This window comes from Desmodus rotundus, chromosome 2, assembly GCF_022682495.2.
Source record: "Desmodus rotundus isolate HL8 chromosome 2, HLdesRot8A.1, whole genome shotgun sequence".
NCBI classification, from domain to species: Eukaryota; Metazoa; Chordata; class Mammalia; order Chiroptera; family Phyllostomidae; genus Desmodus; species Desmodus rotundus.
Window position 1 is genome coordinate 165,641,405 of NC_071388.1, and position 26,276 is coordinate 165,667,680.

Here is a 26,276-nt window from a genome sequence, read left to right on the forward strand (position 1 = left end):
TTTACTGAATACGCACTGTGCTACATACTACTCCAGACCTCTGACTGCATTACTTCACTAAAATTATTACTGCTACTGTGTAAGGCGGGCACAGTAAATACAGGGGTAGGCAAAAGTAGGTTTATAGTTGTTCATATGGAAAACAACAATATAAGAATAAACTTTCAAAGCTCACTGCTATTATTAATTGCACTTTCCATATGCACAATGGTAAACCTACATTTGTCCACTTCTGCATTTTTTTTTAAATCCTTACCCGAGGATATGTCTTTATTGATTTTTAGGGGGTGAGGAGTGGGAAAGGGAGGGTGAAACAGTTATCAGTTGCCTCCTTATCTGCCCCAACTAGGGATCAAACCCCCAACCTAGGTATATACCCTGACTAAGTATCGAACCGGCAACATTTTGGTGTATGGGATGACGACACTCCAACAGAGCCAGCCGGCCAGGGGCCCACCTGTATTTTAAAGATGAATGTGAAGGTCAGAGAGGTGAAATAATATGCCCAAGTTCACACACCTGTAGGCAGCACAGCTGGAACTCAAACACTCTCAATCTTCTCTCCATCCTCCAGTTGTGCTTTGGAATGATGCTGCTCTGGGTGGAACCTGGTCCTACTACTTCTTACCAGCTCTGAGGTTTGAGCCCAATTAGCCTCTCTGGACTTCAGTCTCCTCTTCTGTAATGTGAGGGGACAATGCCAAATTTCATAGGGTTGTTTTGTAAAAATTAGTTTATTTATTCATCCATTCAAATGATGGACCACAGAACAAGGGGAGCACAGAATGGGGGGGGGGAGATAAATAATGAAAACAAAGTCAACAGATCTGAAGTTATGGTCACACAAGAAAGAGTCCCAAGGACAGCAGTACTAAAGCAGGCGAGCTGGATGGGGAGTGGTCAAAATGTGATGCTTACAGGAGAGCTTTCGGAGGTGGTACAGATTGTGAAGTCAACATAAAGGAGGTAACCATGGGAGTAAGTGGCTAAGAATGTAGTAGGGATGGAGAAACCTTGGAGGCAAGGAAGTTGAGACTGAAAAAGAATGAGAAGTGTATGCAAAATATCTAGAACTCAGCTGATCCTTTAGAAATGCCAACCTCTACTAAATCTACTAAAATGCTAAATCTAGTAAAAAGTAAAAAATCAGAAACACAGGCAACCTGTTTCTTGTCTGCATATTAAAATGACTGAAGTGAAGGAGCTGCCTGACCGGAAGCCAGTGCAGGTGAACACATCGCGTTTGATGCTGTAGAAATGCGTCACCAAGGCAGAATGGTCCAGCTCTGCACTCCACCTCCTGTGTCCTGACATGAGCCACTTACACTCAAACACTTCTGCTTGAAGGTAGTTAGGCGTTCTGTTGACTGCTTCTGTTAATAGTAAAAACAGTGAGGAGCAAAAAACCCCAGTAAGTAGGATGAGGGGAGAACAGGAAGGCTGGAGGAGGAGTGGGGAGGAGGAAAGGATGTTTCTTTATTTACATGGACTTTATTTTTACTTATATTCAAGCTTTTAAACAACAAAAACAGAAAACATTTTGAATCAAGAGTATGCCTGAAAGTCAGACATTGAGATGGTGGTCCCATTATTCTTGAGCCCAGACATGAGGTAAAATGGATTTTATAAACTTTTAAACAAGTGAACAAGCACAAGTAGTCTATTAATAGGTAGGGTTAAATGTCTGTCAACAAATCTAAAATTTCAGTGGCAATGTTTTATTTCAAAAGTGATAAATAATATGCTCACATAATATTCAGTGAGAGTTACAATGATGGAAACTCTTAAAATTCTTATAAAAATTGGAATTATTTCAGTTAGGTTGTTCACATTTTCTCATGATTGTATGTTTTCCAATTTTGTATTAATGCAAATAAAAAATTAAGAATATAATTCACCAACAATAACTTCAAGGCTGAGAAAAAGCACTAGTCACAAAGAATTTCAATTAAACATTAATTTAGCAGTTCAGAAAGAAGAAATGTTTTAAATGAGAGAAGTTACAATTATAAATAATATAGCTGTGTATCTGTTTAAAGACCACATCCAACTTCACCAAAACACTTGTAAAAAACAATCACATATACCTCTTTTGTTCAAGACAAAATATGAAACTTGAAATAACTGCTCTATTTAAAAAAAAAAGGTGACTCCCAAAGAAGAAGGTTCATAGCATCTTATTCACAAAGCAAAAATGTTACACTGAAACGGCTCACGTACTTTGGTCTTCAGTTACAAAAAAAGCCAGTAATAATGAATTATAATAGGTCTATGACAACTGGAAACATTATCATCAGAAAAAAATTTTTTGTCAATGAAAAAAAAATCACTGATTCAGTAAATGTGTTTAATCATTTTATTAACAAAATATATGCAAGAATTACATCCCTCTACAGTGAAACTTTTCTCTTCAAATAATTTTATGTGGAGGGCCTTGAAATGTATCAATTATATAAACCATGTTAAAATGAAAACATTTTTTAAATGTACAATACAAACCAGTACTTTATACAAGAATTCTTATGAAGTTCATTAATCAATGTAAAAAATAATTTGTTTGGACTGAATATAAGGCATGTTGAGTTTCTGTAATTCTGCGTAGTTATTTTTTCTGCTTTGTTGGAGACTTTTCTCTTCGCCGGTCCTGATTTCTCTTGGATTCTCTGGATTGTTCGGAGGGTCTGCTGGGTTTTTCCCATCGCCTATCGGCGCCATTTTGATACCTATCTTCATCGCTTCTAGAGTCTGAATGTTTTCTGTTCTTTTCTCTTGATTTTGATCTGTCTTTTCTTCTAACATTTTCACTGTCCTTATTTCGGTGTCTATGCTCATTTTCAGAAAAAGAATTCCTTCTTTCTCCTCTGTTCTTTTTGGGATCACCATACTTATTTTCCACATCTAGGTGCATTTCTTGGTCTCTGTCATTCGTGACTCTACTGTAACTATTTCGTTCAGAAGGAACACCTCTGTCCGAAGTGTATTTTGTTATGGGTTCTCTCCAATTTGGTTCCCTTGAATTTTTATCTCTGAGTTTTTCTGACCTTCTTTCTCTTTCAGTCCTTGTTTCTTGGTGCCCTGGCTCTGACCTTCTTTCATCGTGTTTCCTATCATTTATTTGTTGTTTCCTGATCAATTTATCTACTTCTTTACTTCTGGTGTTGCCTTGTCCCTTCTTTCTTACATCTTTAGCTGCACATGTAAAGTAAAATATATAGCTTTAATTTCATAATTTAACAAACACACTTATTAATATAAAGCAGGTTTACTAATTCAGATAAACTGGAGGCAAAGCCAAACTAACTGAATAAAAAGTAAGATAGAACATTGAACACAAGTTTTAGGAGTACGCAATATGTCAACATGAGTCACCAAAGTATTGTTTTGATTTTTAGACCCAAAACAGTTAACAGAAAGTACAGCAAATGTTGTAAAATCTTTTATGAAGTGACTAAAATACATTTCCACTTACAAATTTTATTCAAAAACAGGAATTCCAGTCCATGTGCATTATGTCCTATGAAATATTACATCAGTTTTGGTACATAATCAAAATACAATGACCACACACGCCAGCCACATCACTTCCCCCAGGTGAGGGGGAGTGGGACAGCTGGGTTTGCTTAACAGCATAAATATATATATTTCAAATAAAAACCGCTTCCTATAAAACAGCAGTTTTCCTTCCAGCGCAGCTAGAGGAGTACAACTGCACCACCACGAGAAGCTATGGTAAGATACCTTCACAGGCTTTATAAGAGGCACTAAGGCTTGATTTCTGAGAAAACTCTTCTAAAATGGCTTTGAACAATTTAATTTTACTGACAGAATCACAAAGATAAATATTAAATAATTACAGTGAAATAACTTACCACTTTCAGCTATAAAACAAATTTAATTGCTTTATTTGTGTTACTTCGTTTGGATATATATAAGTCAAAAGTGATGGTGGGGCACATAAGGTAGAAGACTACCTACTCTCATCCTACCTCCACCAACACCTCGCTGTACCAACCTGTCTTTCCTCTGCCAAATGCCTACCCTTGAACAGTCAGTGGGTTTGCTACTAAGGACTTACTTCTCCGTTCCTCTCAAGCGGCTCAGCCGAACTGCAGGTACCCGAGCAGAAACCATCTGGCTCTGTGCTGGCTCAACACCTCCGACACTACTCTACACTGCTCTCAGTGGTTTGCTGACACTAAAACCCGTGCCATACAATAATGTGCAATGTCCTCTCTCCTTTGATGCCTACTTTATAATTTTCCAATTTGGGGGCAGTTCATACTGCTTTTATGATATTTAATTTTTTAATTTAATATTTTATTAATAAAACTGAAAGCTCTCTACTGAAATTGTATCATGAGGCAAATTAATTTTGAATCAGCAAAGCCTCCTTATTGCAGCAATTCATGCTGTGTTGTCATCTGTTCTCAAAACAGATCATGAAATAACAAATTCTTCAGAATTAAAGAGGTGAGTGTTAAACGAACAATGTTAGCATATTTCAATTCAAGAAGAAGATGTCCTGTGAGCAAATGGGATCTTGCTCTACTAACATAAAACACTGAGAGTCCCACAGATCTGGCTGCCACATAGTATGAAAAACACTTCAAAGTGTAACAACCCAGGGAATAAGAATAAAAAGACCAGGCTTCCAACCTTCTGAGACTACAGGAAAAAGTGCTCCTTCTCTGACATATGCATTAAAAAAGTAATATGCATTTTATACAATTAGATTAACTCTAATTCTGACTAAAATACTATAATGAAAGAAAGCAGAGCTGACCTTGCAGAAAACATAGACCTTTTCAGAAAATGGGACATTTGAAAAAAGTCTTTTACTATAACACTTCCAGTTCCAAGTAGAATAGAGAAGGCTGTGGACGACCAGTGTTCTTGTTGAAAAACAACTAGAAATGCTGGACATAAATTTAAATATTTTCCTTAAGGGTGATAAAGATCTTGAACTGCCTGAGATGCTACAAAGGAAGGCGATGCTCAGGGAAAGGACCGGGGTCTGTCCAAAGAACACGGGGTCAACTTCAAGGAACTCCTGTTGCCAACGCTGAAATGATCCGAACGAAATGAATGATAGTACTAGACTTTAATCCACAGGATAAGATAAACATCCATGTATCCACACTGATAAAATGTAGAGTTAAATTATTAAATAAATGGGAGGAAGGGACAACTCTTTCTTACAGAAGAAATTCAATTACTAAATGCAGAAAAAAAGAGAAACAGAAAAAATCATCATTCAGCAAACACCACAGAAATAAGTGTTCTAGACAAAAACCAAAGATAAATGCTAAAACTGGAGAAGAAAAGTTAAAGAGGAGACTTTCACAGTATCAAATTATCTCCCTACAAGATCCAGGTTACAGAGAAAAACCTTCCTATGAAGAAATCCAGCAGACATTACCTTATAAGTTATCAGAAAGTTAATGTCACCAATACCTAAGAACACATCACTTCTACGCTCTAGCCAAAAATGCATACACGCATTCTAATTATGAGAAAATGTCAGACATGTCTCTATACTGAAGGACGTTCTCCAAAATAAGCGGCCACAGGACTTCAAGTGTCAAAGTCATTAGGAAAGCCTGAGAGGAACTATCACAGATTGCAGATGACTAAGAAGAAGTATAATTAAATGCTAGTAGAGTCCTTGAACAAGAAAGAGAACATTAGTGGAAAAAACCTGTGAAATGCAAAATTATTAAGATCTGCTGTTTGGTTAATTGTATTGTTCCAGTGTTAATTTCCAGGTTTTGATGCGTGAACTATGGTTATGTAAAATGCTAACATTAGGCAAAGTTGGGAGAGGGCTACCTGGGAATTCTCTGTACTATTTTTGCAACCTTTTATAAGTGGAATATTTGTTCCAAATAAAACGCATCAGAGACCTGGTGAAAGAATAAGGACTAGAACAGTCAAGACTCGAGAAACGGCAGAGGCAGAGGTAAACTGATATTCTACACCCTCTTTCTCTCAGCGAGCACTGCTGATCCCAGCCGCTGAAGCAGAGGCCAGCAGATCTCTGGCAGCTGCAGGGACAAGAATATATGTGACAAAGGATATACTTCCAGAATACAGAAAAACTCCCACAAATCAACAGAAAAAACAATTAAAAAAGCTGAGCAAAGACTTGAACAGCCACTTAACAAAAAGAAAATTTCTAAATAATCAATAATATATAAAATGGTGCTCAACTTCTTTAGTGATCAAGGAAATACAAATTAAAACCACAATGCAATGCCTTTTCACATTGGATGGCGAAAATGGAAAAGATGATCAAGTGAAGTGGTGTGAGGATGGGCTCTGAGGAAAACTCTCAAACCTGGCTGATGGGGACGTAAGCTGGAATAACCACTTGGTCCGGCAAACTGTTTGGCAGTATCTTCTAAAGCTAAATATCCACACAACCTAAAACTCAGTAAGTCCACCTCTAGGTAATACATGTGTAACTGAAATGCGTATGTATCCAGTCCCAAAAGATATGTACGAGAGTATTCATCAGAACATGAATTACATCTAAATTGCCACTAAGTAAAAAGGATGTTAAATATACTGAGGTATATCCATGTAGTGGAAAACTATTCAGCAAGAAAAATATATGAACTATAATGCAATAATATGGATGAATTTCACTAAGTAATTCTGAAGGACAAGCCAAACATAAAGGAGTTCGTAGTACATAATTATAACGTTAAAAAAGACAAAACTAATTTATGGAGTTACAAATCACAACAGCAGCTGCCCTGAGGCAGTGCATGGGAGCAGTGGCAGTAACTGGGAGAGGGAACAGGAAGACTCCTGAGGTACTGGTCATTCTTTTCTGGGTGCTGGGTGTGTTCTCTCTACGCTGCTGTACACCGATGAGATATGTACTAAATGTGTGATACATGTCAGTAAATACCATAAAGCTTCCCTATTAAAAGTAAAACCCAAAATTTCTTAAAATATGAACATCAGGAAAGCTCCTATAAACTAGATTAAAGACATTATGAATGGTATGAAATATCTTCATTTCTATGAAAAGGCTTCCAAAAGGTAATCTTAGCATTGTAAATGTTATAATTTGCCATCGACTGCAACACTGATAGATGATCATTTATGTTATTAATTGTGGCTTTTAAACAACTGAACTCTAAAACAAAAAAATCAAATTATTTACTTCTTTCGTTGTAAACATCACCAGCAATACATTTACTGGAAAAGAGCACGATGAATTACGAGTTTCAATACCTGAGGCAGAGCTCTGACTGGCAGACGAAGAGCCGCTCTCCTCGCTGGATGACTCGGAACTGCTGTCACTGTCCGAGTCGGAAGCAGAGGAGTCGGACCCTGCAGAGGAGGATGCAGACGAGGAAGAAGAGGATTTATCTGGCTCAACTTCTGGTTTCTGCGGCACAATAACCTTTGGTGTATTTTTGAGATGCTCACGTAATTCATCCCTAGTAACAAATATAGTATGTTAGATTTTGCTTAGAAGGCAATTGTGAGATAATTTTGTAAATTGAAAATAAAATTCTGAAAATAACCCTTACGTTAAACCTCCAAGACCTATAGAAGTAAAAAAGTTGATGGCAAACCGAGTGTTTCTGGGATTATCTCGGGGTAATAACCCTTCAAAGAATGGCTGTAGGGTTCTAAGAAAAAAGAAAAGAAAAGAAATTGAACAAAAGAAAATATTGCTTAAAGATAAAATTCTTTGCTTACAGGCAAAATTCTTATACAGTCATTGTTCAGATTTCCTATGTACTAAATTAGTAAATAAAATACAACCAAGTAAATGATTTATATAATTTATTAGGTTAGGCTACAATGGTATCTAAGTGAAATGAGTAGTCCATTCTTTACTAAATTTGGTTTATGTAATTACATAACAGAGATTTTTATAAACTTTTTTATACACCCCCCCCACAAGGAGAATGGATATACGTATGTAACATACACAAACATATGCATATATCTGAATATATATATTCAGAGAGGTAAAAAATTCCTCCTGTTGTGCGTGTGTGTGTATACACTTATCTATTCACACAGACATACATGCGTGCATGCAGAGACAGCACTGTGCAAGGCACTGGGGGAGGGGAAAGTAATGAACAAAAGGGAGAAATCATGTTTATTCATGATTTATTCATGTTTACTGACTACATGTAATTACTATTTATTAGGAGGGGGAAAAAAAAACATTAACAATATAATGTGGTTTTGAGTGCCATAGTGAATGAGCAACCAGCAGAGTCAGAAAAAACTGTTTCACAGAAAAAGGTGACAAGTGATTAAGAACGATAAAGAGTTTGCTGGACAGAACAAAAGAGGGATCTCCAGCTCTGGAAATAGAAGTAAAGAGGCATGAATGAGCCAGACCTGCTTAACAAGCTGGGCAATGCTGGGGTGGCTGGAGTGCAGCTTGTAGGAGTGGACTTTACTAGGTGAGCCTCAAAAAGCGGGCAGGGACCAATAAATGAGTTTATAAAGCCAAGGGAAGTAGATGTGGTAACACAGAGAGAGCATGTAGAAGCCAGGACAGACCTTGACATACACTGGACAGGCAGGCCAAGGAGAAGATAGGGACTGGGGAGAGTAAGGTAGAATGCGAAGAAGTGAGGAGCCACATTGAGCAAGTGGTCAACTGCGTAAGTGAGGCCGAGAATTCAAGGGGCATGAGGACTGAGAAAGACTACTTGATTTGTCTGACAAGCAGTCACTAAGAGACTTGAAAGGACAACTTCAGCAATGTGAATGGAGTAGAAGCCAATAGGAGTGGCAATGGGTAACCTGAATAAATAGCAAATAAAGCTGGAGTAGAGATTACATAATTGTCCTGAGACAAGACACTAGTTTACTGTAATGATCTGAACAATTACATTACATATTCATCTGTATATATTCATAATTGTCCATGATAATAAGAAGCTAATTATCATTCTAAGGCACAAAATTAGGGTAAAAATGAAAATAAAACTATAAATACTCATCACTGAAGAACTCCAGTGAGCATACAAAAATAATTTTGTTTTAACTGAATTAAAAGAGGCAATAATTCTGTGTTTCCTCTACTGAACTGAAACCATCATTATAAACTGCATGTTGTTCTAAGCCACACAATATGAGACTCAGAGTAGTAACTAATGAAGAAGAGCCGTGGTGCTTAACTCCTCCTTTACAACAAAGGGTGGACATGTCCCTAAACTGAAGGACAATCCCTCAGGACAGTAAGAATGAAAAGTGCTTAATGATAAACTTACTCATCCTTTAATCTTGCATTAAGTTTAGGAAGACCCATGTATTCACACAGTTCTTGGAAAAATATTTTAACAAATATTCTACTGGAGGACGTAGTGGTTTCTTCACTCAGCTTTACACATTCAAGAACCTGAAAATTAAAATTAAAAAAGACAATATTTGTTCAAAAGATAAGACAAAGTGACCAATATTTGTAACTCAAAAGTTCCTGTTGAAATTATGATTTAGTCTCATCTTCAATCAGAATTACATCTGAATATCATCCCCTGTGCTGATGTGCATTGTACTATTTCTTGGCAAAGTTTAAGAGTACTTCTCTGAGCTAATTTTAAAAAGGTTAAGGTGCTACAGAAATAGAGTTCATTCTCTTTCTTGAGTAATGTGCTTTTTACAGCCAGGATATACTGTCTCGAGTATATAATGCTGAAGTAAAGATTGCAAGCTCCTAAATCGCACTCATCAGAATGTGGGCACATGAGGGTTTGAGGCCAAATGCCATTCAGAGCATCACTCTATAGTTTTGTTTAGCACGTGTAATACACTGTAAGGGTAAAGGCGGAAAGAGTGGTGGCTTCTCCTGAATACTAAGACGGAGACTTAGACACTGAAGCTCAGAGAAAGGTGTTTTACAATCAATACAAATAAAAGCAACCTCCAGTTTGTGGAGTTATGTGTTTTGGGAGCTCTTTTTCTTCAATGGTTTAAAACTTTAATTTCATTTTCCAAAAAAGGGAAAAAAAATAAGAAAAAAAATTATGATTTGGCTCCTAGGTTAGCTTACAAACTGCCTATTAATGCAGCTGAACATACATAGTACTTAAAATATAACAAAAAACTATCCAATGTTTATAAGCTCAAAGATGTTGCTTCATTCTTCCATTAGATCCAGGTATTCTACAATGTGATCCTCTTCTTTCTTTCCTCCTGGATGCTATTTCTTTCTATTGGGTGCTAACTAAATCGTTGTTGAATGAACAATAGTTGTACAATAAATGCCAGCTTAATGAATGCATTTCAAATTCTAGTCCAGTGTGCGTTTCCTCATTAAGAATACCTTTCCTTGTTCTACTTGTGACAGGAACTCATCCCTATCACTTAACCGAATTCAATATTGGCTGAAAAGAACACATCCTGCCAGGACAAACATTTCTCTCCTGTCCTAACTAGAGGAAGCAATGAGAGTCCCCTAGGAAGCAAGCAGTAACTCAACAATAAATTACTACCAAACCTTGGTGTACATTAACATGAGTGTGCACATGTGTACAGAGATAAAAATCTATAATAATTTCAATGAAAAAACTGATAGACATTGCTATTAAAAAGCACCATGATGTTTGAACTGCTAGTATCATCTAGAATGGTATTTCTTACTCTCATATATTTATGCACTTAGCTTTTTGATGCCATGTTACATGAACGTAACCTCAAAGATAGCTATTATAGTGAAAGTTTGACACATATTTCATTTTAAAGTACATTTCCTGTGAAAGAAAAGTGTGGTTTTTATACTTAATACAAATCTGAGAATGACAGAGGATCAGGAAGAAGTATAAACATTAACCTCCATCTACTTACACTCCACGGAAGTGAATCAGTGTATAGAAGATGAGCAAACATCTTAGCAACATTCCTCAATTTGTTTGTTTCCAAACGATGGATGGTATCATACTGTTCTTTAAATATACTCTCAAAGGATTCCATGTACTCTTTCTTTAGCATGCAAAATCGCTAATAAATAAAAGAACTGAATGTCAAAAGTATAAAAAATTGAGTATCAATACCATTATGAGCATATTAAATCCTTCTAAATTTATTGAACCAAAAATAAATATCTTCTATATCATTCTTTTTGTGCTATATGATAGGATACAGAAAAAAGAAATTAATATATATTATGCTTATCTATCTAGAATTTATAAGATACAATAAAATTATATAGAGCATAACAACACAAATTATACAAATCATGGACATACACATCTGTATACTATACAAATATATTTCTCTGTAGGTAGAATTTGGATTTAAATAATTATTTTAGCTTATGCTCTATTTGTACTGCCAGAACATGCACCTGAATTAAGAAGCTGCTTCCAGATTTCAGAAAGACAGTATTTAATTGTCCTCTTTGGCAATTTTTTACAAAGCATGTAGAATTTCAAAAAGTTCTGGAAGAGTGCTATGCCACAGTGAGGGGCTACAAAAATGAAGAAGGAAAGAAGGAAGGTGCATAGAGTGGAAAACCTGAGGAAGCAGAGAACAATTTACTTTTAGCAAAGACCTGATATGTGCTAAAGCAGACACATTAATTCACAATATTCACGTTAAGAATTCCTTCAGTGAGTCCATTTAATTCCAACAAGAAAAGCAAGGCTGCAACTCACCCCAGCTAATAAGCCAAAAAATTTCTCGTATGTTCTTTGTTGAGCACAGCAGTCAAGTATCATGTTGCAGAGTTCTTTCTATTTGGGAAAAAATTACAGTAGTAACTCAAAACACGATAAATACATGTTGTACGATTATATATCAATATAGAGACAGTCTAAAATTTAAGTGGTTTTAAAAACCCAAAACTTCTAAGACTTTGTGAACTTTAGTGATTAGAAAATTTTTTTAAAAATCTATGTTAAGAGTAGTTTTTAAAAGCTGTCAGTCTGGCTGACAGTTTCCATACATCATTCATGCTAATTAGATTATCAAATTTAATCTAAATTTAGATTGCTTTTAAATTTATATAAGTATGAACCACTTTAAGAAAACCTACTATGTGAAACAGACACATCAAAAAGAGATTAAATAAACAGTATTTTAGAAAGACTCCATACAGAATTCTTTTAAATACAGGTCAGCAATATGACATTTTACCAATACATCTAACAATTCAGCATATATCTTTAGTTATATACCTTAAACAATAATTTAAACTCAATTATTAGGAAATATATATATATTTAGCAAAGAAAAGGTAGAACATGATGAGTCTTTACAGAAATGTAAATAAGCACAAGCTTCACTATCAATTTAAATGACAGTCTGGTAGATAAAGAAAAAATATATTTAAAAGAACACAGAAAAATATCTCTGTGGCTGAATTTTCTAGGCTCAAAATAAATGTTATGCATATAGATCTGTCTATAGCTTAATCTACACAAATAGATGGAGTCATTTCTTAGCTGCTGGAATAATATATTGTCCAATCAGCTATTTATATTCCTTGAAAACTCCCGGGTGAAAATCTATTGAACTAATAAACCCAGGAATAAATCCAGAATCAGAAAATAGCTGATTTATAATTAATAAATATTAATTAGATATTAAATATTTTAGGCTTTGGAAGCTATATATATATGGTCAGTCTCTACTGAACCTAGTTAGTTCCGCTATTATAGCGCAAAAGAAACCATGAACAACCAATGGGCATGGCTGCGTTCCAATAAAACTTTATTTACAAAAATGGGCAGTGGCCTGGGCCAGTCTGCTAATCCCTGTAACAGATCATATTTAAAGCCTTAAGACAAAGGACTTACAGCTAACGGTAACTTAGCTCAGATAGTCAAGATCTTTTAGAAAAATGAGAAACCAAATAGCCTATTAGACTCCAGCATCTGTACTGGTTCTAGCACATGTAAAGCAAGCTTTAAAAAAAACAAAACCAAACGCAAAAGCCTTGACTTAGGTTCCCAGGACCTAAAGTCTAGATGGACTGGGAGTAACATATGCAAGAACACAACCTAAAAAAATACCCGAGACAATCTAATATAGTCTTTATTATCCTTGGCATGAGTTCTATGATGCTTTGGATAGTGAAGTACGCGTATACTGAGTTATGATACTATGAGTACTATGGGCTAAAAGGGGTCTAATGTGCACTTGATAAATTGTTGACTGCCTGACACCTTGCCTGACATAGTATATGCTGAATCGCTTTTATGAATTTAAAAGAATGATATTCTTCATACCTAATTAAACAATGTAACACCATGTATGATGTTCTTTATAATTTCTATCCCCAAATAATGCTTTAGTTGGCAAAGCAGATGGACCAGGTAATTCATTAAAGAACAAATTTCCTATTGTGTTTAAGCACAATTTGATTTACAGGTAGCCACTCAGAAATTTATGTACAGTGCGGTGATTCAGAGAGACAGCGTCCATTTCCCACATTACTTTCAGGCAGCCAATTTAATTCACTGGTAAAAAAATCCTGCTTTTACCCTCCGGTTCCCTTTCCCATCGGATCTGAACACTGGTCTTGGTGGTCGTAGAAGGAGGGAAAGTAATACTGAAGCTGGCCTCACAGCTATGGAGCATGTGGGCTAGTTTCAAACAAGTTATTTAAATAAATAAATAAATAAAAAATAAAATAAAATAAAAATCCTGCTTTTACCAAACATTCATTGCATTTAAAATAACTTTCATATGCTTCACCTAAGAAAATTACCGACTCAGTGTGAACTTGATTCAGGAATAATGTTAATATATTTGCACTTTTTGTACAATGTCAAACTCTTACTCTTTTGATAATAGTAGTATAAAATAATTACCCACTAAAACAGCATATATGAAACATACCAGGACTCCTAAGTATTCAGTTATTTTAAATTTTAATCTTTTGTGTTATTTTAAACTTTGATTCATTGTAAATTCTAGAAAATCTCATTTAAATAATATTTAGTACTAAGTTATTATTTCAACTCATGAAACCTATTAACTGTCCTAAGTATCTTTATAACCAATGTATTTCCTAATAGAAAAAAAGTATTAACTTACTGTTTGACTTTCAGGAAATTCCATTTTCAGTAATTTGTGAGCACATTCTTCAAAATCTAAACTGTAGAGACACAATGCTCATAACAGGTTAAAAACTTGCAGCAGAGTTAATTTATAGTACTCTTTTATGTACAAGAATCTTACTTTAATAGTTGCTTTCAATACTTTTAAAATTATAATTTCATATTATTATATTATGTATATGAAAAAGACATAGCTCCTAACTCTACAATGAAGGCAGTACTACAATATGGATGGACCATAAATTATCTTAAGAGAAAAAGGACAGACACATAAGAACACATATACTATGATTCCATTTATATAAACTGTCCTGAGTAGGAAATCCATACACATAGCAAGTAGGCTCAAATTTTCATGACACTACTTAATGATTTCGACTTCTTCCTAATCCAAGTCAGTAAGTGGTAAAAGATGCTCCAGAAGCCCGATGTGACATGTAATGCTTAATCACCATTTGTACAAGTTATCTTGATTTATACCCAAACACAGGGCTTCTACACTTTATAAAAACTAAGTATAAAAATACCAAACAACCAAAAGCACTTCCAAGTAAAAAAACTGCTTTTACCGAACATTCACTGATTTAAAATATCTTTCATATGCTTCACCTAAGAAAATTACCAAACTCAATGTGAACTTGATTCAGGAATAATGTTAATATATTTGCACTTTTTGTACAATGTTCAAACCCTCACTCTTTTGATAACAGTAGTGTAAAATAATTATTCACTAAAATATGATGATTATGAATTTAGTTTTAGAGTTCATCTGCATTTCTCAGCTTCTGTTATTTATTTGGTTTCATAAGAACAACAGGGTAACAACCCAGGATGATACAATGTAATATAATTTTTTAAAAAACTAAAATGAAAAAAAATTATTTTAGGAAAATATATTTATCAGCAAAGTGCTTTTAACAGATAATATTAAACTATATTTAGCACTAAGATTAAAATATTAAAGTGTAGTTAACAAACTTCAATAACAATACCAAAAAGGATTTAAAAAGATGTGGCTTTTTCCTAATGCATTATTTCTAAAATCGGTCTATCCATTTGTCCATTAAGGATAATACTATGGGCACAGTACTACATATTCTATGGAGTTTTTCCCACCTGCTATTGTATCGGACCACCTGCCCATATCAATAACAATGCTCCATTAACCTAATTTTCAATGTGACATAAAATGGATATTCTGATTATTTGTGTTGAATAGTAATTGTCTTTTTTTTTTTTTTGCACTGAACAATTCGGTATATCATTCTCTGTCAATATGTATTTCTTTAAGAAATATAATAATGGAAAAGAAGGGTCAAATGGAATAGACACTAAGACCTTGATTCCTGTTACTGAAAGGCTTCCCATAAAGTCTATCAATTTAAATTTCAACTAATATTGTTTATGTGTGTCTCACTGAAATCATCATTAGTAATGAGTATTGTTGCTTTAATGAAATAAACCACTTCAGTTGCTTTAATGAATAACAGCACATTAGTGATAACTAATAACTAATATTTTTTGTTTTATAATCCATTATATGAATCTCCCAACCATACCCTTTAGATACCTTTTATCAATCTTTGTGTTTCTTTCCTAAAATTTGTATGAGTTTTTAAGTATACTAACCTTTGTCATATATAAATTATCTTTACTAGGCATTTAGAGGCTGAGAACTCTTAACAAATACCAGCACATAAGGCAGCAGTTACTGTGATGGGCACCACTATGTAATAGTGGCTGTCCCTGTGTCTTAATGCTTTCATTTTCAAGTCTTTTGTGTGATTCAGAGATTATTAAGGTTAGGTTGACTTAAAAAAAAAGGCTGCTTTAAAAATAATTGTTCAAAGAGATCCACTGTAACTCTTGAAAGTAATGGCAATATTAAAATAATAAATCTGTTGTTATGACTTATTACTATTGCATTTCTAAAAAAGGACATACACATGAAAGCTCAAACTCTAAGAATAGTTATCTATAACAAATATTTCTCATCTTCCACTTTAATCCTGCATGAAAAAAGTACTTAATAGGTTTTTCTTTCATGTGAAAGGCAAAGCAACAGGTAAGGATAAACGAAAAAATTTCTAACCAATGTTTGCTGTTTAACTTTTCTTTCTGAAGATGAATCTAAGCCAAAAAGTTTTCACACAGACTGAAAACAAGATGACTCCTACTTATGAATCATTACTGCTATTACATCATACTAAATAAAAATATTCAAAACCTAGTAACAAAGAAAAACAGAAAAACATTCCTCCATCGGTATAAAATGTAAACACTGTGCCCACTAAATCAATAGTTTGATTCAGAAAAGAACAGATGTAATAAACATTTAATGTTTTCATTTATTTTTCTTCAAAACCTAACTCACAGTCTTCAAAGGGAATAGGTTTTGTTTTCATGACATGATAGTAGTTCTCACTTAACACTGCTCCAAAGGGTCCTAAAAACCTCCCTCAGTCTAATTTCTATTTTCATTTATACACATCTTCATCTGCACCACAAATCAGTGTCTGAAAGTGAAAATAACAGTGCTTCTCTCCTTAGAACTACAATTAGAAAACAAAGTAGGTAATAATAAAAGAGTAAATTTCCATTACACAATTAAGTAATGTGCTAGCTCTGTAACACAGAGTTGTTTTCTGGTTCTTATTAGTGATATTAACTGTAAGAAATGGCATGGCTAAAACAAACAAACAAACAAACAAAAATGCCAACCATTTAATTATGTAACACAGCCCTTGCAAGTAAGTAAAGATAATTTGCTTCTGAAGCAAAGAACCAACAGTGGAGATCTATCAGCTTGGGTCTGGGATAAGAGCAGAGAGGCAGGTAGTTTGAGAATCCCTGTAACAGTATCAAGTTTTCTATCATGAGATTCTAAAAACCCCATTTCCTTGCTCATTTGCTATCAAAAGAATCAACTGAACTAGTTATCTTACCTTGACTGAATGGCAAGATAAATTGTACGACGAAATGAGACAAGATTAATTTCTGTCTTGTCATGAATAGTCACCTTTTGTCCTGAAAGAAACATAAAAAAGTTATACAAGTATAAAAACAAATGTGAAGAACTGAACATGTATTTCTGTATAATAATTTTCTAAATAATTTAGGATCTATGAGTTTAAAAACAACAATTCTTTTCTACAGTGTAAATTAGTTTTTGTATAATTCAAAGTAACTAATTTCAAGTCTTTTGCATATCTTAAAGTACTTTAATAAGTTTGTTAGCTCAGAGAAGTCCAGAACCAAGCCAGGAAAACTATTTTTGCTTCTGTGTTACCTGTTCATTTACTTTAAAAAGCTGCACTTATGATGTTGTTTGGCAAAATATTATTTCTAAAGCTCTAAACAGTTTCTTCTTTATTTAGAAAAACTAACTTATGGTAGAAATACGGTTTCAGAGAACAATAAAAATATGTGCATTTGTCAAAATTTTATCTAATGCATGAAAACTTTCCTGTTAAATATTTAATATGTTTTATTTGAACAGTATTTTCACATGAAACAAAGAAGTTCTAAAGTGATATATAGTACATGAATAGTAAGGTGTTTTAAATAAGAAAGACAATGGAAAAATTAAAGTTATTTTTATAAAATATATTATAGAATAGCAATTATACTCTAAGAGAGAACTAAAAAAATACATTATGTCCTAAAAGGGAAAGATATACTTTTAAGATTTTCAAATATGTAATACAAGTAAACAGTGACCAGTGTGGGCATGTTCTGATATTTAGACTGAGACTCAACCAAAGTAGTGAGCTCATTTTTCTGTGAAATATAATGTAATAAAAGCTGAAAAGGAAGAACTTTGTATTACTCTTGTATAAATATAGATTCTGGCTTCCCCAGTCTATTTTGCCAAAGTGAACAGCAAATATCTAGTCATTCTCATCTGTCACATTAATGCCAGGGTTACACAAATTATATGCACTGAATATGAGTGCACCTTTTTCATAGTTTATAATCAAAGACATAAGATGTCAAACTAAAATTATGCTGATGTTAAAAATGAATTTCCTTGTTGAATACTTTTAGGGCAAGGTTTTCAACTTCGGCAATACTGACATTTTAAGCTGAATAATACTTTGTTGTGAGGTGTACGGTCTTGTGACTTACAGGATATTTAACAGCATTCTTAGTTTTCACCTAGGAGACATAGTAGCAACCCTTCTGATCCCACTGATTGAGAACCACTGTTTTATAGAATTGCATTAGAATTAAATCAATTTCAAAGTATTTTACAGTATTATTTAAATAAGCTATACTTTTACCTTCTTCATCTTCTTCTCCCTCTTCCTCTTCTTCCTCCTCCTCCTCTTCACTACTTTCAGCATCTTGGTCTGTGTTTGAGTCACTATCTCCTTCATCAAGAATTTCTAAAAGAACAGAGTAAAATTAGGAAAATTTTAACGAGCAAATGATACCCATGCAATTCATTCTGTGAAGATAATTCTCAGTTCACTGAAATCCAAAATGGTGCAACAGTTTATCAACCGATCACACAGGCCTCCTGGTACTGCCTTGGTGGTTAGAGAGCATTGTAACTAAATTGACTAGCAAGAGCCATGCATCATTCTTCTGACAGACAAAAAGCGACCATGAAACAAGGGATGAAAGTTTCCAAAAGAGCTCGAGTATACTGGAGTCAGATATTCTTAGTTTATCATCAGAAAGAAGACAGTCTGTTTACAAAGGCTTGATATAGAAAACAAGAATTTAGGCTAAGGATGTTTTTTGAAAGACAAAAAGAGAAAAGAAACAATCACATAATTTATCATTCATTTTAAATACCAAGGAGATCTTTATTAAAATATATACCTATTAAATAGAACATTACACTCAACCTGAAAACTTCTACAGGTAAAACCAGAGCCAAAGTTTAAAAGTATTTAAGAAAACTGGTAAGATGAGTGCTTCATTGGATTATCACTTCTTAAAACAGAACTCACACTCAAAACTGGGTAAAAATAGTGATGTAAATAAGAGACTATATAAGGCCAGTCATCATATTAATATAAACAAGTAACAAAAGCTAAAACTGTATTTTGTCCAATGGTGTGTGCTCTATTAGCCTGATAAAAAGATTTACAACCCTGACTAGCACTTCATTTTTTTTTTCATTTCTATGATAAACAGAGAATTTTTAATAAAATGTTGAGGGCCAATTCATTTTTAGGAAATTTTATAGTCTTTGTATTTACTAAGCAGCAGAAACCAGGAGCCACATACAATACTTAAGGTTAGCAGAGAACGTCATACTATGAGGAGTAAATCATTTACAAACAGTCATTCAGCCCAGAGCTGACATACAAACCTCCTCAAGAATATTTCTAACATGGGATTTCAAGAAATAATCTGGGAGGTTCCGGCCAAGATGAAGGCATAGACAGAAACACTTCGCTTCCTCACACAACCAAAAGAAGGCTAACAACCAATTTAAAAACAATAAACAACCAGAACTGCCAAAAAATCAAACTACATGGAACACTGACAACCAAGGAGTTAAAGAAACATTCATCCAGACACGTAGGAGAGGAGGAGATGGACAGCATGGGGGAGAGGACCCAGCAAGGCAACGGACCATGCAGGTGAGGAGACGCTGGCTGAATGGGAAACCTGTAGCTATAAAATCCTAGAAGGGTTGTGAAGGTGGGAGAAAATCTCAGCCTCACAGTAGAGTTCATTGGGAAGTGGGATAGAGCAGAACAAGCAACTGGCATTGTTCCCTCTCTGGTCGCTCCCCCAGACAGCATCACAATGCAGCAAAGAGGGTTGCCCTGCCCTGGTGAATACCTAAGGACCCACTCCCTTACAACATAACAGATGTGCTGAGACAAAGAACTATGGCACAAATGAAAGAACAGATCAAAACTACAGAAAAAGAGCTGAGTGACGAGGAGAGAGGCAACCTACCTGATGCAGATTTCAAACCACTAGTAATCAGGATGCTCACAGAATTGACTGAGCTCAGTCACAAAATGAAGGAAGAAATGAAGGCTATAGAAAGTGAAGTAAAGGAAAATATACAGGGAACCAACAGTAAAGGGAAGGAAACCAGTACTCAAATCAATGATTTGAAACAAAAGGAAGAAATAAACATCCAACTGGAACAGAATGAGGAAACAAGAATTCAAAAAGTTGAGAAGAGACTTAGGAATCTCTGGAACAACTTAAGAGCTCCAACATCCAAATAATAGGGGTGCCAGAAGGAGAAGAGGAAGAGCAAGAAATGAAAACTTATTTGCACAAATAATGAAGGAGACCTTCCCCAATCTGGTGAAGGAAACAGACTTCCAGGAAGCCCAGAGAGTCCCAAAGAAATTGGACCCAAGGAGGAACACACCAAGGCACATCATAATTACATTACCCAAGATTAAAGATAAGGAGAGAATCTTAAAAGCAGCAAGAGAAAAGGAGAGAGTTATCTACAAAGGAGTTCCCATATGACTCTCTGCTGATTTCTCAAAAGAAACCTTGCAGGCAAGAAGGGGCAGTAAAGAAGCATCTGAAGTCAGAAAAGGCAAGGACCTACATCCAAGATTATTCTATCCAGCAAAGCTATGGAAGGGCAGATAAAGTGCTTTCCAGATAAGGTCCAGTTAAAGGAATGCATCATCATCAAGCCCTTATTATATGAAGTGTTAAAGCGACTTATCTAAAAAAAAGAGGATCAAAAACTATTAACAGTAAAATGACAGCAAACACTGAACCTAAAAAACAAAAACAAAAACTAAGCAAACAAATAGTATAGGAACAGAGTCACAGAAATGGAGATCATGTGGAGGGTTATCAGCGGGGACAGGGAGAAGGAAAATGGGGTGGAAAGGGTACAAGGAATAAGAAAAGTAATTGGTAGGCGTAAAGTAGGCAGGGGGAGGTTAAGAATAGTATAGGAAATGGAGAAGTCAAAGAACTTTTATGTACGACTCATGGACATGAACTAAGTTAGGGGGGGATGCGGGTGGAAGGGGGTTGGTTGCAGGGCGGAGGGGGGATAAAAAGGAGAAAAAATTGGGAGGACTGTAATAGCATAATCAATACAGTATATTTAAAAATAAGTTAATATAACAAGAAAAAATAATCTTAAGTGTCTAGTTTATTATTATATAACATGGTTTAGACAGACTTTTAGAAAAGGAAACTATTTAGTATTCAATAGTAGGAAGACAAGCACCCCTGCTGTTTTCCCAAATGCTGTCAGACCTAAAACACAAGCACACTTGAGTCACTCTCAGGTGCTAATTACTAAAGCTGTGCCCACTTCCTGCTGTGGCCATTTTTTTTAATGCCAGCTCTAGAACAATTTTATGAAAGAATGAAGGTCAAATGAATTGTCTAGTCATTTACATCATCTTCTCATCTGTTCACTTTAGAATCTACTTACTCAATTCACTTAGGCAATGACAACTGGATTTCAATTACTGAAGAAAGCAGTGGTTTCCAAGTATGGTCTGTGAGTCCCTGGGGGTGGGGGCAATCACTGACACCTGTCAGGTGGTCTGTGAGGTTAAAACTGTTTTCATAATAATATGAAGACATGATCTGCCTTTCCCTGTGCTGATCTGCAAGGATGGTCCAAAAGCAACGGGAGTTAAAGCTGCTGTAACCAGAGCACAATTGTATGAAAGCAGCCCACCGCACTAGCAGTGGTGCTCTGTGTTGCCACCACCCTCCTGTCATAGCGGAAAAGCCAGTTGCACTTGAGGATGTCCTTGAAGTAGAAAATTACTGATTTTATTAGATCTCAGCCCATGAATATAGGCCTTTATAATAATCTGAGAGACTGCTGTTAGAGACAGATGTAAGACGATGGTTATCTCAAGGAAAAATACTTATGCAATCATTTGAACTGCAATATAAATCAGCTTCTTTTCATTTTTACTTCAAAGAATGTCTCACAACCTATAGTTGTTAGGTATTTGGCACACGTTTTCAAATACAAAGTGAGATTGTCACTTCAAAGATAATAACTAACTGTATTTCCCATTATGATAAAATTAAAATTTTCAAGAAAAATATTAGAATTTTGGAAAACTTGTACCCACCCCGGTGAGCTTGATAGTTGCCTAATACTCAGACTTTCCTGTCAAAACAGGTGATAATATTAATAAATGTGATTTCTTGATATTAATGTGTTAATTTAATTTCAATAATGTTAATGTGTTAACACTTGGAAAATACACATAATTCACTGAATCAGTATTTTCCAAATGACCAATGCAATATGTAGCAAAATCATACATAAATAAAATATCCATTCAAAGTGACAGGCCAAATAATTTTAATTTAAAAGAGTATGAAAATTCATGCATAATATTTGGTTTCACATTATCATTTATCTTTAAGGAACTACTAGCTATTATATATCAGCATAGTGTTAAGGAAGAATATATACAATTATCTGAAAAGGCTATTAAAACACTTCTTTCTTTTTGAACTAATTATCTGTGTGAGGCTAAATTTTTTTTCGTATTAACCCAGACATTAAAATGTACAAAATATAAAAATATGTCATTCTTCCTATTACATTTCTTTGGAGTATACAGTAATTTTCATAAAAATGTTACTTACTAACAGGCACCAGGTTTATTATTGTTATTTTAACATTTTTTATATTCTCAGTTTTAATTTCTAATAAGGTAAAGGTTACTCATTATAACACAGATAAACAAAAGCTCTTTGGAGTCTTCATAATTTTCAAGAGCTCTTGAGACCAAAGAGTTTATGAGCAATAATCAAGAACAGTGCTAATTTTCTGGCACTGGCCAATGGCCTAGACACTGAAGAGATGGATGGGGAATCCCCAAGTTTAAAAAAAAAAATAGAATGTATAATAAATAATTCATAAAACCATTCAGCATATTTTAGGAAGACTAGAAAAAGAAGTTCATATGAAAAAAAGAAAATAGCTCTAAGGAGTTCTCCCTGTTTGGAAACATATGTAGTTTCTGGCTGTTGCACTAAAATACCCTGAGGAAACTGGCATCTAAGAGGAGAAATCAATTTATTGTACCAGATTTTTAGAATAATATATGGAAATGGAAAGCATCTTACACCCTTGCTTTCCACTTCAACATTCCACTTCTAAGAATAATCACAGATAGAGGGAAGGGAGTGACATTGTTCTAGGTCTCTGTTCTCTCCTCCTAGGAGCTTTCAGAGCAGCGAGTACTTCTCAGGTAAAACCACAATTCACGAAAATAAACCCATAAAGTCATCATATAATTATAATATGTAAGTATATATTTATCATGGAAATATGTAAGTAGCCCTGAATATTAGCTTTAGAAAAAAATGATACAAGTGTAAAAAAAAGGTATTATTGTCTAAATACTTGCTCTGTGACAATATAAAGCACTGTATTTTATTTATACAAACAAGGAAAATTTTTTCTTACATCAAACAAGTAACTTCTTCCAGGTCACTTAGCTAGTACTGGCAAAGACAAAATACAAACCAGAGTCTGTCCAAAGTTAATGCTTACAATACACTAATGGTGTACAAATAATAATTATCAGTTTATGAAGCACTGATATCAAGTGCTGTGACTGATATTATAAAAAGGCTGTAAGCCTGCTCTCAAGAAATAATCAAGTATAGTACATAACTGAGTATTAAATTGGATATCATTAAAAGTAGTAATTCTTGCCCTGGCTGGTGTGGCTCAGTGGACTGAGTGCTGGCCTGAAAACCAAAGGGTGGATGGTTGGTTTCCTAGTCAGGGCACAAGCCTGCGTTGTGGGCCAGATTCCCAGTAGGGGGCATGCAAGAGGCAACCACATGTTGATGTCTCTCCCTCCCTTCCCCTCTCTAAGAATAAATAAATAAAATCTTAAAAAAAAAATAAAATACATATTCTTAAGCAGTAATGAAGTCAAATAAAGTCCACTAGTAATTCATGAATATTTCTTAAGAAGGATGAAACTTAAGAGTTACATAATTGAAACACAGGGAAAGAGGAGAGGTAAAACTATGTAAATAATAATGAAGCAATACCATGGATAAACATCAGAGCGAAAAATAATGCATGCAAAAAACAGTGAAGAGAACTGCTTCAATAACAGCAGAAATTTTATTTATCGGTGATCTACAGATCACTGACTTTTTATCAGTATTATATAACTACAAAAGTTGCTTCTACTTATCCAAAATAAATTATGTCATAAAATTCTACATACCCTTCTTAATAGCTTTGTATTTCTCTTCATTTTCCATGAAGTTAGGATCCATCTTGAAAACATCTTAAAAATAGTAAATTGGAAGTTTAAGTAAGTGTTTATTTTCTATGTTTATATTTGTTGGTGTCCTACTTCCCAACCATCACCCCTGACTTACTAAGAACATCTTCTGGATTATAGTCATCTTCCAGAGGCAGCATGTGGGTGAACTGATCATCTTCTTCCACTAAGTCAAGTCCTTCCAGGATAACAGGGTGGTCCTTGAAGCCATCTTTTCTTACAGCAAACATCACCTCAATCATATACTGAACTCTTTTGTCAATTTCAGATTCATGGAGAATGTTTCGAAGGCGTTCAAATATAGCTAAACAGGAAAGAAAAGAAGCAATAAACATTATAATACTCAAACAAAATCTCAGTATCAAAATAAGGATATAAACTTACCATTGATTCCTCTTGGTGACACTTGTGTTAATTTGAGGCCACATTCCTTGAGAAAACCAATAGCTACTTCAACACTATCATCTGTTGGTCTTTCCAGGAGCAAAGTAAGCATCTCTAAACATAAAACTTCATGTGCCTTAAACAGAATAAAGATATAATGGAATAGAAAAATGCCTATACACACACACATACACACACCCCTACCATTGAGAGTAACTTTAAGTTAGTACATCTGGTCTTTGCAGTGATAATATATATATGATTAGCAAAGTTTTTAATGTATATAAAAATACTACAAATACAAAATAAGTTTATTCTTTTACTTTCATTATGCATCTGTTAAGAATTTGACTTATCTCCAAAAGAAATATTCTTATACATTATCTACAGGAAATGTAATTAACCTCAAAATATAAGTTAAAAATCATGACTAATTTTTAATCTGAGATATTTTCATAGTCACTATATGAAGAATAGTGATTCTCCATGAGCACAAATCTTTATATCCATTTTCCAATTCATTCTATCAGCAACTGTTAGACAGAAAAATTACATAATTATTTTATCAGAAAATATCTTAGTTTCTGCTTTGCAATGACAGTTTTGAATGTATCCCCTCCCTCCCTCCTTACTAAATCAAACTACTTACACTGGCCATATTAAAAAATTAAGACTTATAAACAATACCTGGTAGAATGGGAATAACATTCTACTGGGAAGCTTTACTATGAAAGAAAAGGAACTAGGAAGCATGTTCAAAACCACCATACATAACAGCCTTTCTGAAATCAAACATTTATGTAAGATGGGGAGGGAAAAAGTTTCAATCTCAACTCAGGAAATTAACTTTTTTTACATTGACCACAAGGTGAAAATACACACTACCTTTTTGGGGAGGGGGGCAAACAATCTTATAAGTGATAAGAAAATACTGCCCTGTACCACAGTTGGGGAGATCTAAAACATTTATCATTTTAACTGTTTCGTGGCAATGCCAAAAGTATCTCCAGTAGAAGTAAAATACACATTCAAAAACTGAAACATATAGCTATACTGATATAGACATCTAAAGTTTTTATAGTCTTAATCAGCAAGTTAAATTGTTATAGTATGGCTAATTAGGGTAAAATGTAAAAGGTTTCTAAGTGTAAACACTGGAAACAATTCTATGTAGGAAAGATATAAAATAATATTTAATGTTAGTGAATGAAGTTGACTTCAAAATTTCTTTTACAGATATAATTAAATATGATAATATATATTAAAAGAAACCTTTGAATATGAACAAGAGAAATTTTACTAATTTCAAGTTGAATAGAACTGAATCAAAACTCTCAAATACTGACTGAATACAAAATAAACACAAAAATTTAATAAAAGAAAAAATTATTTGTATTTAAAGCTGATTAAAGTTATAATCTACTGTATTTTATAAACTGAATCTATGAATATATGGCTCTATGTACTACATAGTTGTAGGAACCTGGTTTTTTAAATCAGATACTATTAGTTTCTCATGAATATCACATGGGGGAAAAACAGTGGAAGAGATACCAACTTTATTGCTTTATAAAAACAAATTTAATTACTT

At 34.2% G+C, this 26,276-nt stretch overlaps 1 protein-coding gene and 1 non-coding gene across 3 annotated transcripts in view; one reads left to right on the forward strand and one right to left on the reverse strand.

Moving 5' to 3' along the window:
* Nucleotides 1-2,342: 2,342 nt before the first annotated feature.
* CWC22 (CWC22 spliceosome associated protein homolog) overlaps nucleotides 2,343-26,276 on the reverse strand; it is a 51,654-nt gene continuing 27,720 nt past the window's right edge. For both annotated transcript variants that reach the window (XM_024561529.3, XM_053918821.1), the window contains 12 exons: nucleotides 24,686-24,821; nucleotides 24,399-24,605; nucleotides 24,242-24,304; nucleotides 18,335-18,439; nucleotides 16,997-17,078; nucleotides 14,029-14,089; nucleotides 11,643-11,720; nucleotides 10,834-10,986; nucleotides 9,261-9,388; nucleotides 7,548-7,649; nucleotides 7,246-7,454; nucleotides 2,343-3,189 (listed from right to left, as the gene is read on the reverse strand). In XM_024561529.3, the coding sequence (XP_024417297.2) occupies nucleotides 2,603-3,189; nucleotides 7,246-7,454; nucleotides 7,548-7,649; nucleotides 9,261-9,388; nucleotides 10,834-10,986; nucleotides 11,643-11,720; nucleotides 14,029-14,089; nucleotides 16,997-17,078; nucleotides 18,335-18,439; nucleotides 24,242-24,304; nucleotides 24,399-24,605; nucleotides 24,686-24,821 (1,911 nt within the window). In that variant the 3' untranslated portion in view covers nucleotides 2,343-2,602. The remainder of the gene's footprint in view (nucleotides 3,190-7,245; nucleotides 7,455-7,547; nucleotides 7,650-9,260; nucleotides 9,389-10,833; nucleotides 10,987-11,642; nucleotides 11,721-14,028; nucleotides 14,090-16,996; nucleotides 17,079-18,334; nucleotides 18,440-24,241; nucleotides 24,305-24,398; nucleotides 24,606-24,685; nucleotides 24,822-26,276) is intronic.
* LOC112305853 (small nucleolar RNA SNORA61) lies at nucleotides 13,471-13,590 on the forward strand. The gene has a single exon (XR_002974869.2). It is a non-coding gene; the product is annotated as a small nucleolar RNA SNORA61 (small nucleolar RNA).